Genomic DNA, 23,616 nt, shown 5'->3' with positions numbered 1-23,616 from the left:
TTCTCTGTCCAGGGGGGTCTGGGGGGAAGCTCCTGGGAGAGAGAGAGGCCCCTTTGGGAGGGTCCCCTTGGGGGGAAGCAAAGGGAGATCTGTTGTGCTTTTCTGTTGATTGTATATATTTGTGAATGTTGTGAATTTTGCATATTTGTACATATTCATTGCATTTCATCGTAGATTTTAGACTCTGCTTGTAAATACAGCCTTCATTTGCTTCCAGACTGGGCTAGCCTGGTTATTGTCAGTGTGGGGGGAATTTCAGCTCACACCGACACAATCACCACAGCCATTAAACCATGTCCTGAAACGTCACCTCTGCACGTTTCTTGAGCACCTTGCTCCTTCTCAGGTTATTTTGCAGAGTGATTTCTTGGTCAGGCATTGGAAGAGGCTGCCCAGGGTGGTAGTGGAGTCACCATCCATGAAGGTGTTCAAAAACTGTGTAGACCTGGCACTTTAGACCATGGTTTAATGGCTGTGGTGGTGTTAGGTCAACAGCTGGACTTGATCTTAAAGTTCTTTTCCACCTGAAATGATTCTGTGTGATCAGGCTGAAGTTCCCCATGCAGGAGCATAAGGTTGTTTTGGGAATAGAGGGGTGGTTGGGATTGAGCCTTGTTCAGAGAGACTTGGAGAGGTCCAAGCAGCATGGAGCCAGCCTGGCAGGCTGCAGAGGAGCCCTGAGCAGGAGAGGAATTTTTGTTTAAGAGCAAATTGAGATAATCCTCCTCTCCCTGCAGGTAGGAGGTTGGTGTGGATGTGATAAGGGGGTTAGATCCCTCCTGCAACCTGGAGATTGGAAGAATCTGTAAATGGACTTGCTGGAGCAAGGGAAGGCAGTGACACTGTGATGGTGAGTGTGATACAGGATGAAGGTGGGCCTGGAAAATCCAAATTTGATGCTCTGACATCTCTAGAGGCAAAAGTGCTCCCAAGGGCTGGAGGCTTCTGCCCTGCTGGTGGTCCTGAGGGGTGTCTCTAAAGTTGCAGATATCTCTCTGGTTCCCTGATGTTTCACATGCTGTTTCCCAAACAGCATGGGAGGAGGAGGAGGAAGGCTTCTCTGTGGCTTATGGGGTGCTCTGGAGAAACCTACCTCTGGCTTTAGTGTGTTTTGAGAAAGTCCAGGTCAGATCTGTTTTGTTTTCTGATGTGGGAATTTGCCTTTCTCCACAGGCTGTGAAACCCAGTAAAAAAGTAAGAGGTACGTACAGCAGCTTGCTTTCCCTCCACTGCCAGTGGGTGCCTTGCTCTGCTGGGAGGAGAGGAGGGGGGACACTGGGATAAAAGGTAGCAGCCCTGGCTACTGAGATGTTTCATCATCCTTGTCTGAAAGCTGCAGTTGAGCACACTCTGTCATTCCTGAACCAGGAATATTCTCATGCCTCTCGCATCGAATGGATTTGCTTACTGAGGTCTTCTCTTCCTTTCTTGTGGGCCTCCCCAAATCCAGGGGACAATGTACTCATTTACTTCAGTTCTCCCCCTCACTTAATCCCTACCTATCTTGTCTGGAGGCCTCTTGCAGCCCCTGACACTTAACCAAGGGCTTTTATGGTTGCCCAAGGGCTCTGAGATACTGTAAGGTGAGAGCTCACAAATCAAATGCTGCTTGTGACCAGTGACTAAGTGAAGAGAAGGCAGCTGGCTCACTTGATAAAGAGACCCCATTTCTGGCTGCATGAAGCTAAAGCTTTTGTCCACAAAATACTAGATCAGGTCCTGGGAGTTCTTTCTAGACAGGCAAAGGAGGCAAGAACAAGCCATGCTGAAATTGAGAACTTCTCTTTACCAGCTTGGTGAGCTCACCTGCCTCAGCACCTTCCATTTGTCTCATTTCAGGCTCTACTGACATCCTTGAAGAGCTCCTGGGATATGATGGTAAAGTGGACCATCTTTGCAGCTGAAAGGGCAGCAGCCTTGTTCTCTTACTCCCCTCCTGGGAGCAGGGAGGTGCTGGTGCAACAGCTCCTGATCTCCGAGGGTCTCCAGCTGTGGGGTGAAGCAGGGAGCAGAACAGGGAGCAGAATTTCCTAGAGTCAGAGGCCACTGAATAGGTTGGACAGTAGCTTGGGGAGGATGAGTGAAGTTCATGTCTGATTAAAAGCTTCTGTGGCCCTTGGGGAGACAGCAATTCCCTCTTTGGAGTGCCTAGGCCAGGAATATGCCTCTGTCCATCGTTCTAATCTCTCCTTTTGTGTTTCTAGATGAAACCCCTGTTAAATCTGCCAGAGCTTCCCAGCCAGCTGGGACCAATGGTGGGAGAGCCTGGGGCACCAGCCTGCAGGCCAGCAAGAAGTGAGTGCCTTTTAAACACAGCCTCTCTCACTTGGAGATCTTTCTGTGCACTCCAAGTCCTTCTGACCTGCCTCATCCTTGGCTTCTCCCCCTTGCTGCCTGTCCTGATAGCAATTGCCTGGTGACTTTGGAATTGTAGCTCAGAACCTGAGGCTTTCCAGGAAGAATTTGGTGTCCCCAGCCCTGCACATCTGCAGATCTCCCTTGTAAGAATTGCTTGCCTAACCAAGCAGTTCCAGCACTGCCATCTTTCATCCCAGTGCAATTTTACCCTCGCTTTCTGTTGCATGATGTGGCTGCTGCATTGTGCCCCTCCACCTCCCACCACCTCAGGGCAGCTTTGGTGAGCTCATGTGTGGTGCTGCTAACCCCTGGGTTTGTGGCACAGGTCCTTTCTGGAGGATGATTTCTTCAGCAAACTGCCTGCAAAGGACAGGGATGAAGAGGTGAGCCCAAACTGGGGGAGAAGGTGTGGGTGTCCTGAGGGCTAGGGCTGAGGTGAGCCAAGCTTGTCCCTGATGTCACCTCCTCCAAGTCAGCAGTGGGTTATCAGGGATGAACCATGTTTGGCTGAAGAGGTCATCCCTCTCTTGGCATTGCTGGGGGATGGGGAAGACAGGACAGGGGAGTGGGTGGATGATGGGAGAAGAGCTTCCAAGTACCCTGGATGAGAGGGAGCAAAGCCAAGGGGGGCATGCACTGCAGCAGCCCAGCCTTCCTGGCTGCACTTCAGATGAAGTGTGTGCCCCCTCCCCAAGCAGTGGCTTTGGGTGCTTCTCCCAGAGGCAGTAGGGTCTAGTAGCAAAGGAATCAAGGTACAGGATGTGTCTGGGGAGGGGGAGAGCAGGAGGAGTTTGGCTTGTGTTTTCCATCCCATTAAAATGAGGAAAACCAGGGGCTGCAGCAAGGGGTGAGGAGTTTCCAAAGTCTCCCTCTCAACCTGACCTCTTCCCTCCCTGGCATGCAGGCATCCAGTGCCTCCAACGTGGACTCAGAAGCTCTCCTGCAGACCCTGAAGGTAGGGACCTCAATACCTCCCACCTCAGCCCCACAGGTGCTGCAGCCATGAACTCCAGCACCAGCCTCCAAAGAGAAGCAGCACTGGGACGCTGGCAGCACTCACCCTGCACCCATCCTCATCCTCTTGTTTTCCAGGATATGGATGACATGGATGCTGATCTCCTGGGATTAGCAAAACCCAGTTCTGGGGCAGGGAAGGCAACAAGGAAAGGGCCTGGGAAATGTGACTCCTTGGGAGGAGTGCAAACCACAGGGAAGCCACCAGCTCCTGAGAAGGGTAAAAAGGAGATTCTGCTCTTCTTTCCACAGCCTGGGGGTGTTTTCATCTGGGATAGGGAACACGGAGTGAGTTTTTCCCCTAAATCCTCTTTCTTGGTCCCTTTTGGGGGAGTGTTATCCTGGCTCTGTCTCTTGTCGTGCTGTGATGACATCACTAAGCAGCAGCAACAACAACAGCCATGCTGCTGCCTCCCTCCAAGCACCACCTGGCTGTTGCCTGGTGTAGGGCAAAGTGTTTCTAATGGGGTCTGCCTGGTCTGCATGGAAGGAGAGCTGGATTTAAGCCACACCAGTCCTCAAACTGTCCTGCTCTTCCCTTTTTTCCTTTTAAGGAGATGCCAGAGAGGTTCCCACTGGATAAGGCTGTGAGGGGACTGTGTTGTAATACATCCTTTTAGGAGGCTGCCAACAGAAAAGTGACCTTTAGCCAGGAAAGGACAGGGACATCTCTGCAGTACTTTTTTTCTCTGAGAGCTGTGATCTCTCTTTCCAGGAGAGTCTGTACCTCTGATGGAGAAGAAGCCACTCTCATCCCCCTCTGCTTCCCAACAGTACAAGAAGGCAAACTTTGAAGGTAGGGTCTGGCTGCACTTCAGCACATAGAGGGTAGGAGCAGCTGAGGGCTCTGTCCTTGCTCTTTGCCTGGAGCTTGCCTCTTATCTTAACCAAAGGCTTGGCTCATTAATGAGGCACAGAGTCCTTCACCTTTATGATGCTGGTGCAAATCTGATCCCTTAGAGGTGACCCAAAAACTGGACTGCTCAGTGTTTGAGGCCTTCCCCACACAGGACTGGGAGATTTCCTTTTTTTCACCTCTGCTTTGGGTTTTAATGACTTAGAAACCCTTACATTGGGGAGGAGGGATTCTGCCCAGCTTCCAAACAGGGAGGCTGCTTTCCTGCTGCAGCTGAGATCTGGTTGTCAAAGGCTGGGCTTTAACCAAGATCAGCCTCTGTTAAAATCACTAATTGGTTGTGGGTGATTTAGGGGGGCTGTGGGTGACACAGGTGAGTTTATTTCTCCCCTTCTTCATTGCCTGTCCAGTGACCAAGTGTTCAAACACCCACAGTTTTAGTTATTTTCTTCTAGGAGAAAGCCAGCATAGAAGAAACAGAAGTGCAGCTATTGGGTGTTTGAAGTTCAGGGAGGCTCCAGGGTATCCCAGGCCCCTGCAGAATGGCTTTGGGCAGACAGGATCTCCTGTCCCCATGGTGGGAGCAGTGTTTGGCTTAGCACAGAGCTGTTCTTCCTAAACAATGTTGGGATTGTTGTTTGGTTTGGTTTTCTTACCACTCTCCTTTCCTTCCCCTCTGGGGTAATTCCCAGACTCAGATGATCCTTTGCTAGGGCTTAACGAGGAGCAGGATGCTGCCAAGAAGCTGGCTCCAACTGGCACTAAAAGCAGCTCTGACAAAAAAGCAGAGCAGAGCAAAGGGAAAGGTAAGCAGGGCTCTTCTTGGTATGGAAAGCATCAGCAGCCTTGGTTGGTTTGTGTGGTGTCCAAACATTTAAGTTGAAAGCCACCGGGTCCCACCTCTTATTAACCAGTGTGGTCATTTGTGGGACAGCTTGCTAATGGGATTCATTGTGACAGAGCTCACCCAGTGCTTCATGTTTCCAGTGTGCCACAGGTTACAGAACTGACCTTTCCCTTCTGGGAAGGAAGGGCTCAGATCACAGGCTCACAGGCTCACAGGATGTTAGGGGTTGGAAAGGACCTCAGGAGATCATCAAGTCCAAACCCCTGCCAGAACAGGACCATAGAATCCAGCACAGGTCACACAGGAAGACATCCAGATGGGTCTGGAAAGGCTCCAGAGAAGGAGACTCCACAACCTCTCTGGGGAGCCTGTTCCAGTGTTCTGTGGCTCTTACAGTGAAGAAGTTCCTCCTCATGTTGAGGTGGAGCTTCCTCTGCTGTAGCTTTGATCTCACATGTTGTTTCACATGTTGTCAAATGAGAACAGGTTTTCTGAGTCAGGATTTGGGTGGCTGAAAGCATCACTGGTCCACAGCAGACCACAGCTGGGGCACCTCTGGGTGGGATCCAGCTGCACTGTGGCTGTGTCACAGGCACTCATCCCTCTTTGTTCCTGCAGCAGGGATGCTAAAGGGTCTGGCAGTCCCCTAAAACCTCTTCTCACCCTGACAAATCCTCTCAGGACACAAACAGCAGCTGGTGGGTTAGGATGAAAACTAAGGTGCATTGGTGGAGCAGGGACTTCTGGCAAAGTGGGAAGGGAATTACCTGATTGGAAACCTGCAAAGCTGAAAAAGCTCCTGGTGTTAGCCAGAACTGGAAACCCCTGGGGTGACCCCCAGCAGTGTCCCATCAGCAGATAGCCACAGACCAGGCAGGAGCATGCTGCCACTTAGTCACTTGCTGGGAGATTTGGTCACTGAAGAGAGTTATTTACAAATGACTTTGTCCTGGGATATGAGAGCAGGCAGAGCTGTTTGGAGCTCTTGTTTAAGCTAACTAAAAACCTCCTGCCATGTGTGATCCCATCCACAGAGCCACCCCAGACACCCCAGCACACCGCGGCCCCGGCCTGCAGGAGGGCTGAGCTCAGCTTTGAAGATGCTGGTGATGACCTGATGGATGCACTGGGATTTGGCAGTGGCCCCAGAGATGAGAAGCAGGGAAAGAAGGCAGAAGAGTAAGGCCAACGAAGAGGCAGCAGTAGAGGAGGGGATGGCTTGTGTGTTGAGGTGGCCCCACCACGCTGGGTGTGGGGTGCTGGACCTGTGTGTGTGTCACAAAGGGGCAAGAGCAGCCTTGTTGTGTAGAGAGGAGCCAGAGCACCCTGGCAGGGCTGTGTGACAGCTCTGGCTCCTGGAGAAACCCACCTGGACTGTGTCCCCAGCAGGGAGGAGCTCCGGCCAGCCCGCTCCAAGCTGGATGAGCTGCTGGGACGAGGCTCTGTGGCCAGAGTGCTGGAACAGCCAGGTGTGGGAGAGCACAGGGACTTCAAACTGGATAAGAAGTACCAAAAGCAGCCAGGTGAGCACAGCCAGGGGTGCTGGGAAGGTCTGCAGAGCTGACAGCATTGGCTTGGGAGAGCAAGATTGATTGCTAGTGCCCTAGCAGGTGAAGTACCCTTCCTGCAGGGGCATGGGGGCAGAGGTGGCTGATACAGAAGTGTTGTGCTCTGCCCTGGAAGCAGCATTTGCACAGTGGCTGTAACTTGATTGCTTTTGGCCATGGGCTGATGCCTGACAAAGAAACTTTTCCCAGGCATGCTGAGGAGTTCCACATTGCTTACAAGTTTTTATTGGGTTTCCAGCTGTGTTTTCCCAGAGGCAGCAATCCCAGTGGGAATTGCAGGGGAGGAGGAGGAAGAGGGTTGGTGTCTTTGCAGATGTCTGCTCCTCTGGATGCTGACTCAAGGCTGCTTGTCTGAACAGAGAAGGAAGAGGATTTGGACAAGGAGGATTTTGTCTTTGGAGCATACCAGCCCACGGTGGCCTCCATGCCCAAAGGCATGGTGAGGAGGCAGTCTGTGAGGTACTGTGCTCTGTGTGTCAGCCATGCTGCTCCTGCATGGGGACCTGGCTCCCCTCACAGGCAGGGATGTGACTGCTTCTCTTTGCATTAGGTTTTCAGAGGAGAACAGCAGTGAGCCAAAACCAGAGCCCCACTCCAAACCTCCTCCTCCTCCAGCCAGCCAGAGCCCTGTGCGCAGCAGGAGGTCTGGAGCTGACTGGCTGGGCCTGACAGATGAGGACTTCCTGGACTCAGAGCCACCTTCTCCAGTGAAGGCCAGTCCTGTGGTGTGCCAGCCCAGCCCTGCTGCAGCTGGGCAGCCCAGCTCTGCCAGCAAGCTCCAGGCTGCAGAGGAGGCAGCAGCTAAACCTGAGCCACCGGAGGAGGAGAACTGGCTGGCTGCTGCCTTGGCTCGCAAGAAAGCCCAAGTGCAGGCCAAGGCCCAGGAGAGAATTGCCAAGCCTCTGGAGGTCCCAGCTGGAGGGCTGGATCCCCTCTCTCCTGTCAGGTAAAGGATGATGGCTGCAGTGCTCCTGTCTGCTCCATGTGTAGCTGCTCCAGCAGGACCTCCCAGAAACTCTCAGCTCAGACTTAAGAACTGCATTTTAAGCACTGTCTTGTCTCAGGTTGGGATATTAACATGGGATTTTCTCCTGCTGGGGTCCCATCACATCTCTGGGCTCTCTTTCCAGTTGTTGCCAAGATGGCACACGCTGCCTCAGGTCCCACAGAGCTGTCCTGGATCAGCACACACCCCCGAGCTGCCCCTGTGCTCCTCGTTCCTGCCTTCATCCCCCTTCAGTCCTCCGAGTTCCAGGCAAACCTCCTCCAGCTGAGTTTGCACAGACACAGGTTCAGACTTGTGCTGTTTGAATGGCAGACAAACAGCCATGTGTGTCCTGGGGCAGGGCTGTGCCCAGGGGAAGGAGGAACACCAGCAATGAAGGTTTTTGAGGTGTCTTTGCTCCCTCTGCAGCCAAAAGGATGAATCCTGCCACAGCTGAGCAGGGTGAAGGCTTCCAGCTGCAAGGCAGGAACTGGTGTTGAGGGGAAGTGATCTTGTCTTTCATCACCTCCTCCTCTCTCCCACATAAGATGCTTTTTGCTTGCAGCCAGCCAGCCACCTCCACAGCAGCACCACAGCAGGCAGCTGCCCAGCAGCAGGACAAGACAGCAAGCACAGATGGCTCTGGGTAAGGCCTCCCTCGTGTGGCTGTCACCTTCCATGGGTGACATTTCCTGCAGAGAGCAGCTCCAGGGGTGAGGAGGGTGGGGAATGGGGACAGCTGGCAGCCAGCAAGTGATCACTTTAGTCTGGGGCCTCTGTAACTGGGAGGGAAGGCAGCTCTGAAGGATTGTCAGGCTGCTTGAGCACAGGGGGACAGGAGGCTTTAAACTTAAAGAAATGTCAAGCAGGATAACATCCCTGTGCCCCTTCTGAGCTGTGACACTGCTGTGCATCACTCCTGCCTCTGTGCCCATGCAGGCAGCTGGTCCCCTGGCTCAGCACCACGAAACAAGCCCCAGCTCACCCCTTGGAGGCTGTGAAAGGTGAACCTTCCAGAGACACCAGCATCTCAGGTGTGTTTTGTGTGGCTGTACAGTTTGGGCAGCAGTATGCAGAGAGGGTCCCTCTGCCCTGCACAGCCCACCCCTGCCCCAGGCAGGAGTCACAGTATTGCCCTTGGCCATGTGAATTCTGCCCAGGCTTTGACCAGCCTGGAGCAGGCTGTCAAGCTGCAAGATCCCACCATGCCCATTCTGTGGTGGAGACATCATGATGAGGCACACTGAGCTCCCCAGTGCTGCCATCAGGGTTTCAGAGGGCTGCACAGAACCTGACCTTCTCTGAGCAAGGTTTGGGCATGAGTTCATGCTGGCCCTTCTCTCTTCCCCTTCCCTCCTTGTGCCACAAATGCTGTGTGTCCCTCCAGCCCTGGCCTGAGGCTGTGCACCAGTTCAGAGGCCACTGAAAGTGGCTTAGGAGACCCAGCCTCTTGCCTGTGAGATGGAGATGGAGGAGCTCTGCTTTGCCCCAGACCTACTCTGCAGAGCCAGCATTGTGTGTGGGGTGGAGCAGAGGGGTGGCTATGGACTGTCTGACCCCATCCCCATCACCAGAGCAGAGCAGAACCCTTCTCATTCTGCCCAGGAAACCAAGGCCCTCATCTTTTTTGGGGGGGGGGGGGTGGTTCCCTTTGCCATGTGTGAATCACAAACCTGTTCAATTTTCAGTCCCCACAGCCTTGTTGCCAGGAGAGCAGGAGACACAGGGCCCTGCCCCAGTCACTCAGGTATGTCTGTTGGTCTCATGTCCCCAAGAGATGGCATGTGGTGATCACAAGCCCTGTGCTATCCAGCCCTGTCTGTGCTCCTTCAGCAGGAGGAAGGATGTGCCCTGCTTTGCATCCCTGGGAGCCCACCTCTGGAGAGCTCAGTATTTATGAGTCCAGAGCATGTGTGCTGTGGATGCTTTGCAGATCCTGCATTGCCTGAGCCAACATTTCCATGGTTCCCTAGGCACAGATATCCTGTGTTAATGAGAGGCTCCAGTTGATAAAGAGATTTTTCTTCAGCTGGTGTTCCCCAGTGTGGTGGCAAAGATGCTCTGAGATTGCTTCTAGACAGCTGAAAGGGAATCAGAGCTTCTGAGAGAGAGGACAGCTTTTGCTGCCTCCATTTCTCACCTAGCTGGGCCTCCTCATCCTGACCTTGTGGCAGGACACACGTTGTCTCCCAGAGGACTCCTGGTCTTACCCTTGAGTCTGTCCTGAGAGAAAGAAGAGCCCAGCCTGCTCGTGTCTGGGGTAGAGGCTGCTGAGAGTCACATGGGGAGAAAGGACCCAGGTCAGCAATGGGGTTGGGCTGAGAAGGGTAGAAGAGAGACTGCAGTGGGCTGGGCACAGATTGCCCTTCCCAGGCTAGGAGGAGATGTTGCCCCCCAGGGTTTTACCTCCCTGAAAGCATCCCTGTCTCTCTGCAGGTTACCACACCAAGGGCACATCTCCAGGCTGCCCCACAGCTGCAGGTGAGGCAACTGCCTTCCACTGGGGGGCTGGTAGCCACACCATGAAGCCACCGATGCTGAAGGGCCTCCATCTTCTCTCTGTCCCTGCAGGCAGAGTCCCCAGCGCTAGGCTTGGTGCATGAGAGGAGGCTGTGGGCTCCTGCAGCCCAGGGCTCCCAGGATGCATCAGGCTGTCAGGCAGCACTGCTCAGCTCCCAGGCCCGTGTGGCAGAGCTGGAGAGCCAGGTGAGCCCCATCACCTACTGGACTTGGGACCACAGGTGACCCAGGGGGAGGAGAAGGGGCCATGCCTGCTCCAAACAGCACCAGGGTGACAGTGGGGAGAGGAGAAACCTCCCTGTCTGGAGATGCCTACAGCCACCAAGTGCTGTTGTGAGTGGCAGGGGTGGCACAAGGACCTTTGGTGCCTGGCAGGTCCAGATGCTGGAACTGGAGCGGACACAGCACAAACTGTTGCTGGAGAGCCTCCAGAAGCGGCATCAGGAGGACCTGGAGCTCCTCGAGAATGCCCACAGGTATCAGGCTCCCACCTGTGCTCTCCAGCCTACAACCCTGGGATGTCTCCCATGGGGTGGGAGTGCTGGTGTCCTTCCCAAATCCATCCCTGGAGTGAGCAGGCACAGAGCCATGTCAGTGTGCACCTGGTGTGGGTGGGGACAGAGCAGCCCACGGGTGAGCCAGGGTGGGGGGTCCACTGTACCCTGGGTGATGAAAAGGGGCCAGGCCCATCGCCAACATGACCCTAACCAGAGCATGCTGCACTGGGCAGGGCTGAGGGCTCACACTGGAGGGAGTCTGCACACAGTGGCACCGATCTCCGAAATCCCCGAGCACGCTTGGGGTTTGCCATGAAAGCAACTCTAATGCTTGCTGCTGTGACCTGTCTGGGCAGGAGCCAAGTGAAGGTGATGGAGGAGACCTATGGGCAGCGTGAGGAGAGGCTGAGGAGGGAGAAGGAGCAGCTGGCAGCCCAGCTGCTGTCGCAGAGCCAGGCCGCGGAGCAGGCACGGGCAGAGCTGCTGGCACAGCACCAGCAGCGCCTGGCTGCACTGCAGCAGCAGAGCACACTGGAGCTGGAGAGGGTGCGAGAGCTGCAGAGGTGAGAGAGGCACCTGCCTGGGGCTGGCACCTGCCTGGGGCTGGCACCTGCCTGGGGCTGGCACCCCTGGGCTTGGCAAAAGGAAAGAGGGAGCAGTTTGGGAAGGTGGTGAAAGGGGAAATCAGGCTCTGGGTTATTGGCAGCTCAGTGGATTTTGGAATGGGGATTTGCCGTGTAGGTGGCCACAGGGAGGTCTGGCTGGAGACATTCATTCAGAAGGAATGTTTTGTATTTTGAATGATGCTGAAGCCAGTGTTTGATCTCCCCCTAACCCCTTTTACTCTGAGCAGTGAATCACTGCTGTCCCCACAGTGTGGGCCAGTGAGAGGTCAGTTTTCAGCAGAGAAGCCCCCAGATGTGGTCTAACTCATGCAGGGATGCCTGTCAGTGGGATGAGCACAATGCAGGCTCAGCTCCTGGGACTCGGTTCTCAGCCCCAAGCCACTTCCATGGTGCCCATCACGGGAGCAGTGGTCTGTAGCAGCCCACAGCAGGCTCCTTGCCCATGGCCTGCAGGGTGTCTGTCCAGGAGCTGCGCAGAGACCACGAGGAGCAGCTCCAGCGGCTGAAGCAGCTGAAGGAGCAGGAGATCAGTGCTGTGACCAGTGCCACGTCACACACCAGGTACCAATGCCCAGCATCATCTTTCCACCTTGGTCCCTGGCCATGGTGTTCCCTCTCCTACAAGGAACCAGCCTCAGCCCGTGGCAGCAGGGCCCATCCCGTCTCCTACCTGCTGCCTCCAGGGATGCAGCAGCTGCATCTTCCTATCTTGCTGCTGTAACACAGAGGAGGTTCAGGGGAGGGCTGCCTGGACTTTGGCCCCCACCACACATGCCCCCCTCCATCGAGGTAAGGTGCAGTGTGTCACACAGAGGTGACTCTGCCCTTGCTCCTTGCTGCAGGTCCCTGAATGGTGTCATTGAGCAGATTGAGAGAGTCTCCAGTGACCTGCACGACCTCTCGCACAAGATGGAGGCCACACACCACAGCACCTCCCAGGAGCTGGCCATGGAGGCACGGCAGCGGGACAAGCAGCTCAAGGGTATGGCTGCCATTCCCCTGGGCCAGAATGGCTGTGGAGTCCCCACCAGGGCTGGGGACACCTAGAAAACAGAGAAAGGTTGCTCTGAGTCAGCTGGAGGCTGTCCAAGCCTTCACTGCCTTGGTCACTGCACGTCTTAGAATCATAGAATTGTCAGGGTTGGAAGGGACCCCAAGGATCATCCAGTTCCAACCCCCTGCCATGGGCAGGGACACCTCACACTTGATCAGGTTGCTCAGAGCCCTATCCAGTTTGGCATTAAAACCTTCCAGGGATGAGGCTTCTACCATCTCCCTGGGCAACCTGTTCCAACCTTGGGGTTTTCCCTTCACCTGGGGGTGTGCAGAACGTGATGAGCACAAACTCCTGCAGATTTTCTGTGAGTATAGTGCAGACAGAGCAGGGCTTCCCACCTCGTGCTGCTCATCGTGGTCCTGCTGCTGCCTCTCCCCAGTGCTCCAGGACAGGCTGCTGCAGCAGCAGAGGGACATGGAGGAGGAGCGGAGCCGACTCCAGGAGGTGATCGCTAAAATGGAGGCCAGGCTGAGCGAGCAGACTCGGCTGCTGGAGCAGGTTAGCCCACGCTGGTTCCTCTGCCCAGGTTAGCCCTCCTGGCTGGGTATGGGGTGTGTGTGGAGAAGAGAAGACTGAGAGGGGATTTAATAAATGTTTATAGATATCTGAGGGCTGGGGGTCAGGAGGGAGGGGACAGGCTCTGCTCAGTTGCACCCTGGGATAGGACAAGGGGCAATGGATAGAAACTGCAGCACAGGAGGTTCCACCTCAATTTCAGGAGGAACTTCTTCAATGTGAGGCTCACAGAGCACTGGAACAGGCTGCCCAGAGAGGTTGTGGAGTCTCCTTCTCTGGAGACTTTCAAAGCCCCATCTGGCTGTGTTCCTGTGTGACCTGTGCTGGATTCCATGGCCCTGCTCTGGCAGGGGGTTAGACTCGGTGGTCTCCTGAGGTCCCTTCCAACTCCTAACATCCTGCGGTCCTGTGTGATGCCCACTGGAGGTCCCTGGCCTGGAGCCTGTGAATGGCAGCTGTGTCTCCTCCATGTCTGAACCCAGGAGCGATGGAAGGCAGCAGCAGAGCAGTCCAAGGTGGAATCGCTGCAGCGCTCGCTGGAGGAGCAGCGGCGAGTCATGACCCACCAGCTCTCCATGGAGAGGGCAGAGCTGGAGAGGGCGAAGGTGAGGTGGGGTGGACACCTCCAGGTGCTTTTCACATGTCCCACGAGTCTAACTGGGGCTGCACTGTGGTGTAGTGGAGGAAAGAACTGGGTGCTGGGCTGCAGCATCCTTCCTCTGCCTCCTCCATCCCACACCTGGTGGCACAGTGAGTTGCCATCAGACCAAGATTGGCACAGAGATGCAAGAGGCTGTTGTGTGTGTGCATGCTGCACGTGGGTCTTGAGGAGCACGGGACCAGACCTCTCCATGCAGGGTTCACACCAGGCAGCATGAGCTTGAGCCAGCCTCTAGGTGTTGTGTGGGGTTTAGTGGCAACATCAGGAGGAATTTCTTCACTGTGAGGGTCACAGAGCACTGGAACAGGCTGCCCAGGGAGGTTGTGGAGTCTCCTTCTCTGGAGACTTTCCAGACCCATCTGGATGTGTTCCTGTGTGACCTGTGCTGGATTCCATGGTCCTGTTCTGGCAGGGGGGTTGGACTTGATGATCTCCAGAGGTCCCTTCCAACCCTTAACACCCTGTGAGCCTGTGATGGGTTCAAGCAGAAAGGTCCTACGGTGAATGGGACTCAGTGGTCTCCCTTTGCTTCTTGGGATGCTTCGCAGAGCTCTCTGCTGGAGGAGCAGAAGTCAGTGATGCAGAAGTGCTCAGAGGAGCGGCGGAAGCTGGCGGCAGAGTGGGCAGAGTTTCACACCCAGCAGCAGCTGAGCAAGGAGCGCATGGAGCGGGACATGGACCGGGCCCTGCAGATGGACTCCCACAGGGAGGGCACCCTCATGAGCCTGGCCAAGGTACCACAGCAGAGCTCCTTTCCCTGGCCTCCAGCACTGCCTGCCAGGCTCACGGATGGGTCCTGCCCTCAGGGCAGACGTTCAGCACTGCCTTCAGGTGTTAAGATGGAGATGTCACTTGGGATGGTGAGAATCTGGCTGTTCTAGGAGCAGCCTCCACCAGCCTGTCTTAGATGACTGAGGCATCAGTCACCTCTGTCTCTCTGCTTGTGAGGACTTTGGGTAGCCAGACCAGGCATAGCTGCTTCTGTTTTCAGTCTGGTGAGAGGAAACCTCCACAATAGATTGAGCAAGACCTCCTTGTGCTGTGGGGATGTGCCCAGAGCCAGTTCTGCTCCCATCTGGGCCTATCCAGAGGTGATATGTGGCACAGACAGTGCAGGAGAGCAGGGCTGTTTTCACCAGGGTGAAAAACAACCATTCAGGTTGTGTGTTTGCGCTGCTGATGAGCTGCTGTGCCTTGAGCGTGTTTTAGGGTGTGCAACAGTGAGGGAAAGAGGATGTGTGGATATGTGTCTGTACAATCCCAGCTCTGCCAGCCCTGGTCCCCAGGAGTGGGTGGATGAGGACACTGTTTGAGTACCTGGTGGTGTTTCTCTGCTCCCCAAACTGGCATGCAGGGAGCTCAGCAGAGGCAGATCTCTTCCACTGCTTGGGAAGACATGAGAGAGCATCCGCGACAGGGCAGGGAACACAACCATTGCCTCCATGCCCATCCTAGGAGCAGGCAGTGCTGAAGATCCGTGACCACGAGCTGAGAACCAAGGAGGAGCAGCTGGCAAAGGACAGGGAGCTACTGGACAAGGCCTGGCAGGAGCTGAGGTTGGAGAAGGAGAAGGCAAATGTGGCTGCACTGCGCATCCGGCAGCGGGAAGAGGAGGTCCAAAGCATGACCAAGGTAAGCAGAGCATCTGCGGCCCATAGCAGAGCTGGGGATTCACTCCCCTCTCCAGGCTGTGCATCCTAATCCTAAGCTGCTGGGGAAGAAGGAGCCCTGCCCCAGGGCAGCACAGGTCCCTGTCCCCAGCCTCCTCAGCTGCTCTGCCTTGCAGCTCTCATCCCAGAAGTACGAGGAAGGGGAGCGAGCCCTGCAGGAGGCACGCAGGATAGAGTCCAAGGACCAGAGCAGGCTGCAGGCTGTGCAGCAGCAGTGGGAGCAGCTGAAGCAGCAAGAACAGCAGCTGCAGCAGGCAAATGCCCCCTCACCTTCCCTTCTCAGCCTGGGGCTGCTGTGCCAAGGGCCTGAACCTTTGCCAACAGCTTCTCTTTTTCCCTTTGTGCTGGGGCAGGAGCGGCTGAGCTTGGCTCACCAGAGGAGACAGCTCCAACAGCTACGTGAGGAGCTGTCACTGACCACAAACCAGGACCTCAGTGTCCCTGTGAAAGGCCTCTCCAGCACACTGCGTAAGGCATCCTGCATGCTGCTGATGGGAAGGGGCACGCTGAGGAGCAGCTGCACTTGTATTCCGCTTCTTGAGGCTTGGGATGTTTCTGGGGAGTGTTTTGATTCCCTTGTTTATAAACCTCAGATAGGAGTTGGCCTCCTCATCTTCTGAAGGGGCTCAGATGCACTGCCCTGGCTCAGAGAGCTCCAGGAGGGGATGGCAGAGTGGGCCTAAAGGGAGAGGCAAGTGGGTTAAAGCCCATTTGCACTGGGAGTGCACAGCAGGAGGATCCTGCTGCAGGGACATGCAGGCAGCAAAAAGCCAGATGCTCTGTTGTCTTCTTCTGTAGTTCCTCTAAATGCAGCAGGACCACACAGTCAAGCTTTTGTTCCAGACTTTCCACCTGTCATCAGGCACAGCCCAGAGCATAGTAGGGAAACCCTGGCCACAACCAGCCCTGATGATCTCCATGTCAAACTGCTGTTGTTGAAGCACAGAGCCCAGCAGGTGAGGTGGAGGGAGAATGGGGCTGGAAGAGGCTTTGAACCAGATGGGTGGGAACAGAGCTGGGTGAAGCCTGATTTGAGGCTGATAGCCACAGGGTGGGATGGCTCCACTTGGCTGGGTGGGCTTGCAGGATCCTTGGGCACCAGCAGAAAGGGTGAGTGAATCCTCACAGCTTGTCTCATTGATAATGTCCTTAGTTCGATGGGGTTGCCCCTCTCACCCCATCCCTGGCAGGGAGAAGCCAGCTCTGCTGGCATCCTGCTTCATGATGTCCCTGTCCTTTCCCATTAGCCACGTGCTTTCCTGCTGGGTCCTTCTCCAGGGGATGCTCTCTGAGGATTCCCCTGTATGTCTCAGTGTGAGGTTATAGGCTCTGGAGGGGAGCTCATGTACCACAGGGGGCACCTGCCCACTGAAGGGAGGTTTGGGATACTTTCCTTGCTCTTGAATGACTCCATGGACTGTGACCCTATTTCTGTGGCACACTCTGATATCCATCCCATCCCTCCTTCCTTTTTCAGGACCGTGCTTTCTTAGAGGATGAGCAGTTCTTCCTGGAGACCCTGAAGGAAGCATCCTACAACACTTCATCTCTGTCAGGCTGAGGAGATGGCATTCCTATGCCCTACCCAGGGGACATGCTGTGACCTCCACGTGGGGGAGGGAAACAAACAATAAATAATCCCGGTTTTCAGATGAGGAACTGTGCTTCTCTTTAAAAACAATCTCAGTGTGTGAAATCCATCTCCATGGGCTACGTAGCCACAGTTTATCTGGCCTTCATGCCTCAGGGCAAGTGTCACTGGGACTTGGTGGGACTGGGCATATGGGGATGTTTCTAATCGGGCCCTGTGCTCGGCAGCCCCAGCGCCCGGCAGCCCCAGGGCTCGGCAGCCCCAGCGCCCGGCAGCCCCAGCGCCCGGCAGCCCCAGCGCCCGGCAGCCCCAGCGCTCGGCAGCCCCAGTGCCCGGCAGCCCCAGCGCCCGGCAGCCCCAGCGCCCGGCAGCTCCAGCGCTCGGCAGCTCCAGCGCTCGGCAGCCCCAGGGCTAGGCAGTCCCAGTGCCCGGCAGCCCCAGCGCTCGGCAGCCCCAGCGCCCGGCAGCCCCAGTGCGAGGGCCGGAGGGGTTTCCAGACAGGCTTTGCGTTAGACAGCCCCAGGGCTGGGGCCGCGGGGGCCTTCCACGCCCCGGCTGCGCGGCGCAGCCTCTGCCGCCATGGTATCGAGGACCTTCCATGCAGGCGACGCCCAGCATGGCGGCGCCCTTGTTGAGCGCGGCCCTCTGCGGCCTCCGGGGCGGGCGGGCTTTCGGCACAGCCGGTGAGATACGGACCGGGGAGCCCCGGTTCCCTGCGGGTGGGCAGTGGGAGGGTGTTTCCCAAAGCGTACCTGGCGGGGCTGGCTCGGGGAGGCGGCGGTGGCAGTGGTGCCAGACCGCGTTACCCCTCTCAGCCCGCCCCGGACTCTCTCGGGTTTGTTTCTTGCTCTCTCTGTATTAAACGGAAACTTTTTCCGCTTCCAGCTGCTCTCTGCAAGCGGGCAGCTCCGCTGGGGCCGATGCCCAACGAGGATATTGATGTCAGCAAGTTGGAAACGCTGGAAAAATACCGCAGTTTCAGTCGCTATTTCAAGCTGGCAGAAAAGGAGAGCAGGAAGCCACACTGGTGGAAATCGTACCGACAGTACACCAGCCCCCAACCAGGTACTCCTAGACGGAGCAGTGTCATACAGGATTTTACTGTTGGTGGTCAGGGAACCTGTTGTTGGAGTCAGGGGTGTGCCCCCATACCTGCCCTGTAAAGAGCTGGTGAGGTGCTTTGGCATGAGCTTGGCCTTCCTCTGGTGTATAAGCTTGCAAAGAATGAATTTTAAAATGGCATTTAGACAACAGATAAAAAAAATACATGGTGGTGAGACACTGTCCCAGGTTGCCCAGAGAGGTGGGAGATACCCCATCCCTGGAACCATTCCAGGTCAGCTTGTTTGGGGCTCTGAGCAACCTGCTCTAGCTGAAGATGACCCTGCTCACTGCAGGAGAATTGGACTAGGTGGGTTTTAGAGGTCTCTTCCAACTAAACCCAGTCTGTGATTCTATGAAATGTCTCTAAGGGAAGTAGGTGGCAGTTTTCTGGAAGGAAGGAAGCTGGCCAGGACCTGCCAGACGACATGAAATGGAGTAAATAAGTTACTGCTTTGAACTTGGTATTAGAGAAAGCAGACCAGGACCCAGAGTTTTAGACCTGCAGCAAATGATACAGTTTGGCCACTCTGGTGAGCAGCTGCAGAGAGCAGACTGCTGCTCACCAGGTGGCAAAACTGTGGGCTTGGGAGTGTGAAGAATTGGGGAAGGAGGAGAGAGAAGTGTGGAGATCCAGAGGAAAGGCAGAGATTGCAGAACTGAGTTTCCAATGCCTTCAAGTTTGCATCTCTTTCACACACTCTCTAACGCTTTGCAGGGGGTTGTGTTTGGGCATTCTGGGTATTCAGATTTTTCATGTCCATGATTTTTTTTCACCCCTCTCTCTGTGAAGAGCCAAAGACCAACATCAGCCTGCCACGTGCAAAGCAGTCACGGGCAAAGGAAATCAAGGACAGAAAGAAGATCCTGAAGGAGAACCACCAGAACGCTGAGATGGAAAGAGCAGCACGGCTCCGGACTGGTGTGTGCCCCACAGCCTCCCTGCCTGGCCTATCCACCACAGGGCCTGACTAGAAACATCCCCATATCCCCAGCGTGCCTGGCTCTTCCCTTGCCATCCCCACCCTTGCTCCTCTGTCCCAGATCCCACTGAAGGGACCGCAGCGACCCTGCCGTGTCCCAGGGCAGCAGAGAGGGGAGGTAAAACCCAGCTCAACAGTCAGGTTTCTTCAGACAAAAAAAAAAAAAAAAAAGCTCCAAAATGAAAAGCTGGAGTTGTCTGTGAGCTGTGGTGAACCTCAGCATAGCCCTAAGTCCTTTTACTCAGCTTTGCACACAGCTGCAGTGTTTGTCTCTCCTTGCAGCGCTGATTCCCCTGGCGGAGGTCCGAGCCGAGTGGGAGCGGACCAGTGGCCCCTTCCACAAACAGCGCCTGGCAGAGCACTATGGCATCTTCCGTGACTTGTTCAAGGGAGCCACCTTCACCCCCAGGGTTGCCTTGAGGGTGGAGTACAGCCAAGAGGATGAGGACCTCGTGCCAGTCTACTATGGGAACATGGTGACTCCATCAGAGGTGTGTGAGGGGAGCTGGGAACAGCCTTGACCCCACGGGAAGCCTTCGTGTTTGTGCTGGATGCTTCTAATGGGTGTGGTTCATGCTGGGGGGGTTACTTTGCAAGGGTGTGATGAAGGAAAGGTTTCTTGGGCATGGCAGGGGCAGAGCTTAGCAGCAGGATTGTTGTTTGTTTATGAACAACTTGGGGTGGAGCTGGGTTACTTGGTGACATAGCTGTGCCCAGTCTGTGTTGCATCCTGGCTGTGCCCATGACAAGTTCATACTCTTTGCCTTGAGAGTCATGATCTGGCCTTAATGGAACCTGGTGTTTGAGTGATGTACATTCTCTTTATGTTGCTCTTTCAGGCTTCCAGGCCCCCTGCAGTGTCATATGAGGCAGATAAAGGCTCTCTCTGGACTTTGTTGCTCACAAATCTGGGTGAGTAGGAAGTTCTTCTTAAAAAAAATATTTAAACTGAGTTGTTCTACTCTGCTGTTTCTTTTAGATGCACAGCCAGCAATGATGCGGCATCCGTTAAATAGAGACATATTTCTTATGCAGGAAAGATTAAAGCCTACTCAGCTATCTAGCAATTGGGATATGGGACAGTGGCACAACAGGACCTGTGTCACAATTCCCTGACTACCACCTTTGGTTTACCCCCAAGCACCTCTCCTTTGGCAGCCTGCATGGGAGCAAGGTTAGCTGACTCTCTTCACTCTGAGAAACCAAGGCACTGAGCAGTGAAACAGCTGACCAAGAATTTCTTTTAATCTTGGGATTACATCTCTAGAGCTCTTTGCTTCTCATTTTAAGCTCACCTTTATAAGAATGAATTACTTTGCTGCCAAGAAGGGTTGTGCTGGGAGGTGCTGAGCTGCCCCCTCCATTCAAAGCAGGTCTGTGCACTCTCACTTTGGGGTTGATGCAAACACCAGGCTGTCCCTAAGTCACCTTTTTTGTTGTGTGTCTTTGCAGATGGACATTTAAGAGATGCAGACTCAGAGTACCTCCACTGGCTGGTGTGAGTACATCAGAGCTCCATGCTGCTTAGCTCAGAGAAAGCCCAGGTGGAGCAGCCAGAAACTGCTCCAGCAGAGCTCAGGACTAAGTATTTGCTAAAGCTGTTCTGTGGCTTTCTGTGGTGCTGCTCCCATTACTCTTGGGTCCTGCTGAAGAGGCAGTAGCTCCAGGTGTTGCAGCTGTTTGGCATTCACATCACTGGGTATGATCTTTCCTCCAGTGAAAGCAGCCTCTACCTTCTGTTCACTTTCAAACTAGACATAAATCCTGTCAAAACGTAGCACAGAGTGATTTGCAGTCCTGGGTGGGAAGTTCATGGATTTGTAGCGAGCTAAACTTCTTTGTGTTCAGAACAAACATCCCAGGCAACGACATCAAGCTGGGTAAGGAGATCTGCCATTACTTGCCCCCCTTCCCTGCCATGGGAACTGGCTACCATCGCTTTGTCTTCCTCCTCTTCAAGCAAGACCTCCCCATAGATTTCAGCGAGGATGTCCGGCCCACACCCTGGTAATTCAGGCTTTCCATTGCACGGCCACTTGGCTTGGCTGTTACTGCTTGTTATGATCACATGCCTGTTACTGCAGCAGGAGAGAGGTCCTTCTAATCTGCAGGGTTGTTTGGGGCTGCTCTGAGTTTGTGTGTCACCTGAAGCCACAATCCCAGTCCTGTTCTTTTACAACAGGCTGCTAAGAAAGTGCTTTGCCCTGCCTGGGGCAGAGCTGTGCAGAGCTGGAGAAGCTGGGAGGATTTCTTTGCATGATCTCCTTTCCCACCTGTGTTTTACAGACTCTGGGGTGACATGGGGAAGTAGTTGCCTACTGGGGTGCTGCAGGAGAAGAGGCTCACCTCAGCTCTTGTGTCTTGTTTCCAGCCACAGCCTCAAGATGAGAACCTTTAGCACATTTGAGTTCTACAGAAAGCACGAGGATGCAATGACCCCAGCGGGGCTGGCCTTCTTCCAGTGTCAGTGGGACAGCTCCGTCACTCGGGTCTTCCATCAGCTTCTCAGTAAGAAATGCAGGGAGTGGGAATGCTGGAGGGGCCTGTCTGTGGGCTGGGACGTGGCTAACACTCTGCACCATCCCCTTGCAGACATGAGGGAGCCTGTGTTCAAGTTCGTGCGGCCGCCTGTTTACCATCCTCCGCAGGTGAAGTTCCCGCGCCACCAGCCCCTGCGGTACCTGGACAGATACCGAGACACCCAGGAGCCCACCTATGGCATTTACTAGGGACCTGGCCTCCTCTCGAGGTGCTCTGCAGTACACTGGGGTGCTGACCTGGCAGACTGAGCTGCTGGCTTCCTTGCCTTCACATTCTGCAGCTGGAAGCTGCCTGTGCCTCTGGAGAGAAAAAAGAAAGTCTCAGCCCTTCGGCTTCCAGCTCCCTATGCTGGGAAGTTGTGCAGCTGAGGGCAACAGGTTGGCAGTGCTGGCAGATGGGTGGTCAGAAGGCTACTTAAAAGGACACTCACAAATGACAAATCCATGGCCAGGCTAAAAACTTGCAAAGCTGATCAGTAGGGGTGGCAGGGTAGAGTACCCCCTGAGCTGCCCTGCCTTGCTTCTCTGCAAGGATCTCAGTTCTCCTTTTGCCTGTTTCTGGAACCAACAGAGCCAGGCCAGCCTGGGTTTCCTCTTCCCAGTGTTGTGGTTGAGGACTGTATTTGCTTTGGTTTGTGCAGGCCTCTTGAACAGATGCCTCTGATTAAACACTCTGAGCAACAGTGGCAGGAGCTGTCTTTATTGGGAAGGTCTTGGCATCAGATCAGTTGCAGCAGAACTGGGGAGCTCAGCGGGATGCAGGGAAGGAAGCAACCTGGCTGTGGTCGTTTTCCCCTCTTGGATGTTGTTGGGTGGGAAGAGTGTGGCTATGAGGGTGGTAAAGCTGCATGAGGTCAGTGTCTGTGGAGCTGGCTTCTCCCAACAGCTGTCCAAGCAAGTGGACCTCAGTCTTTGTCCCTTTGCTCCCCAGACCACACGTGCCTGGTATGGGTAGGGGCAGAGGTGCAGTGGCAGCCTGGCACTGCTGCTCCCAGTCCTGTACTGCAGCTGTGGGAGGCTCTGCTCTGCTCTGCAAGGCTCTTTGTGCATCCCCCCAATACCAACATGCTCTTGCTGGTGCAGCTGCCTGCTCCCCAATCTGTCTCCAGGGATGGGGCCTCCATCATCTCCCTGGGCAACCTGTTCCAGAGTTCACCACACTCATCGTAAAGAACTTTTGCCTAATGTCCAATCTTAATCTACCCTGCTCTAGTTCAAAACCACTGTCCCCTGTCCTAGTGCTACATGCCCTTGGAAGCAGCCCCTCCCCAGCTTTCTTGTGGGACCCCTTCAGGTACTGGAACGTTGCTGTAAGGTCTGCCTGGAACCTTCTCCATGCTGAACAACCCAAACTCTCTCAGCCTGTCCTCATAGCAGAGGGGTTCCAGCCCTCAGACCATTTTTGTGGCCCTCCTCTGGATCTGCTCCATCAGATTCATGTCCTTCTCATGTTAAGGGCCTCAGAGCTACTGCAGGTAAGGTTTCACCCAGTTGGTCAGGATTTGCATTCAGCCTACATGAATGTTCTGAGGGCTAAAGCTATGCTGGGAGTTGACAGATCTCAAGTCAGCTCCTGAGTATAGGGAGGGGCTGGGAGGTGGCTCCGAGCAGCAGAAACTGCTCTGACTCCTCCAGCACCTCACTGGTGAGTGCCCCTGCTGCTGCATTGACCTCCTCACCATCACCTACAGGGGTGAAAGCAAAGCCACATGTGTGAGGAGGCTGCAGAACCATCATAAACTGAGGCCATCTGGCCAGTGTTCAACTGCCTGGGACTGTGTGCTCAAGTGATAGCCTGTCTGTGAGGGTGAGGAGATAAGCTTGGGCTGGAGGGGTTGGGAGCTTTTTCTCCTGAAGCTGATCTGTATGAAGACAAGGTGAAGGTACATGGTGCATAGGCACCACAGTCACCTCCAGGCAGAAGACTCCCAACCTGCCACCTGCACAGGGACTGGCTGCCCATGTGACATCTCTTAAGGTCTGGAGAGCTGCTGTGCATGAGTGTTGCAAGACACCAGGAAAAGGAGTGGTGGATGTGCACAGGGGCATGCACAAACAGCAGGAGCTGGAGCTTGGCACGGAAAGGTGCAAGGCTGGAATGTGGTGCTGGCTGCTGCCATGTCACAGCCCGTGCCACCGGCTGCAGCACTGGTGGGTGCCCCTCTGTGCTGCTTCCCAGGCTGGCAGATGCTGAGGGCTGTCTGCCAGAGAGGACTGCCATGCTCT

General features: G+C 55.0%; 2 protein-coding genes across 2 annotated transcripts; both read left to right on the top strand.

Annotated features, from left to right (window-relative positions):
- Positions 1–866: 866 nt before the first annotated feature.
- Positions 867–17,181, top strand: FBF1 (Fas binding factor 1). Its single transcript, XM_054394057.1, has 32 exons — positions 867–872; positions 1,174–1,201; positions 1,840–1,878; positions 2,205–2,295; positions 2,684–2,741; positions 3,263–3,313; positions 3,451–3,592; positions 4,088–4,168; positions 4,921–5,034; positions 6,110–6,254; positions 6,465–6,598; positions 7,003–7,102; positions 7,194–7,370; positions 7,407–7,589; positions 8,194–8,274; positions 8,568–8,662; positions 9,317–9,375; positions 10,065–10,109; positions 10,200–10,334; positions 10,524–10,624; positions 11,002–11,208; positions 11,725–11,832; positions 12,114–12,253; positions 12,708–12,826; positions 13,327–13,449; positions 14,054–14,239; positions 14,961–15,137; positions 15,292–15,429; positions 15,529–15,643; positions 16,019–16,131; positions 16,653–16,731; positions 16,994–17,181. Exons 1-32 carry the CDS (start codon positions 867–869, stop codon positions 17,179–17,181), a joined length of 3,558 nt encoding a protein of 1,185 aa, XP_054250032.1.
- A 201-nt stretch (positions 17,182–17,382) lies between these two features.
- MRPL38 (mitochondrial ribosomal protein L38) lies at positions 17,383–22,062 on the top strand. The gene is made up of 9 exons (XM_054393827.1): positions 17,383–17,449; positions 17,652–17,831; positions 18,661–18,789; positions 19,133–19,341; positions 19,690–19,762; positions 20,303–20,348; positions 20,699–20,857; positions 21,222–21,358; positions 21,443–22,062. The coding sequence occupies exons 1-9, from the start codon at positions 17,383–17,385 to the stop codon at positions 21,577–21,579; spliced, it is 1,137 nt and encodes a 378-aa protein (XP_054249802.1). The 3' UTR covers positions 21,580–22,062.
- Positions 22,063–23,616: the final 1,554 nt, after the last annotated feature.

Source organism: Indicator indicator, chromosome 29, assembly GCF_027791375.1.
Source record: "Indicator indicator isolate 239-I01 chromosome 29, UM_Iind_1.1, whole genome shotgun sequence".
Lineage (NCBI taxonomy): Eukaryota > Metazoa > Chordata > Aves > Piciformes > Indicatoridae > Indicator > Indicator indicator.
Note: the sequence above shows the minus strand (reverse complement) of the source record. Positions and strands in the feature narration are given on the sequence as shown.

Excerpts from the sequence above, each read along its gene's own strand:
- FBF1 (XM_054394057.1), top strand. Across the intron at positions 5,035-6,109 it reads AGAGCAGAGCAAAGGGAAAG|AGCCACCCCAGACACCCCAG; the intron begins GTAAGCAGGGCT and ends TCCCATCCACAG. Across the intron at positions 9,376-10,064 it reads GCCCTGCCCCAGTCACTCAG|GTTACCACACCAAGGGCACA; the intron begins GTATGTCTGTTG and ends GTCTCTCTGCAG.
- MRPL38 (XM_054393827.1), top strand. The coding sequence starts at position 17,383 with ATGGCGGCGCCCTTGTTGAGCGCGGCCCTCTGCGGCCTCCGGGGCGGG. Across the intron at positions 18,790-19,132 it reads AGCAGCACGGCTCCGGACTG|CGCTGATTCCCCTGGCGGAG; the intron begins GTGTGTGCCCCA and ends CTCTCCTTGCAG. Across the intron at positions 19,342-19,689 it reads ACATGGTGACTCCATCAGAG|GCTTCCAGGCCCCCTGCAGT; the intron begins GTGTGTGAGGGG and ends TTGCTCTTTCAG.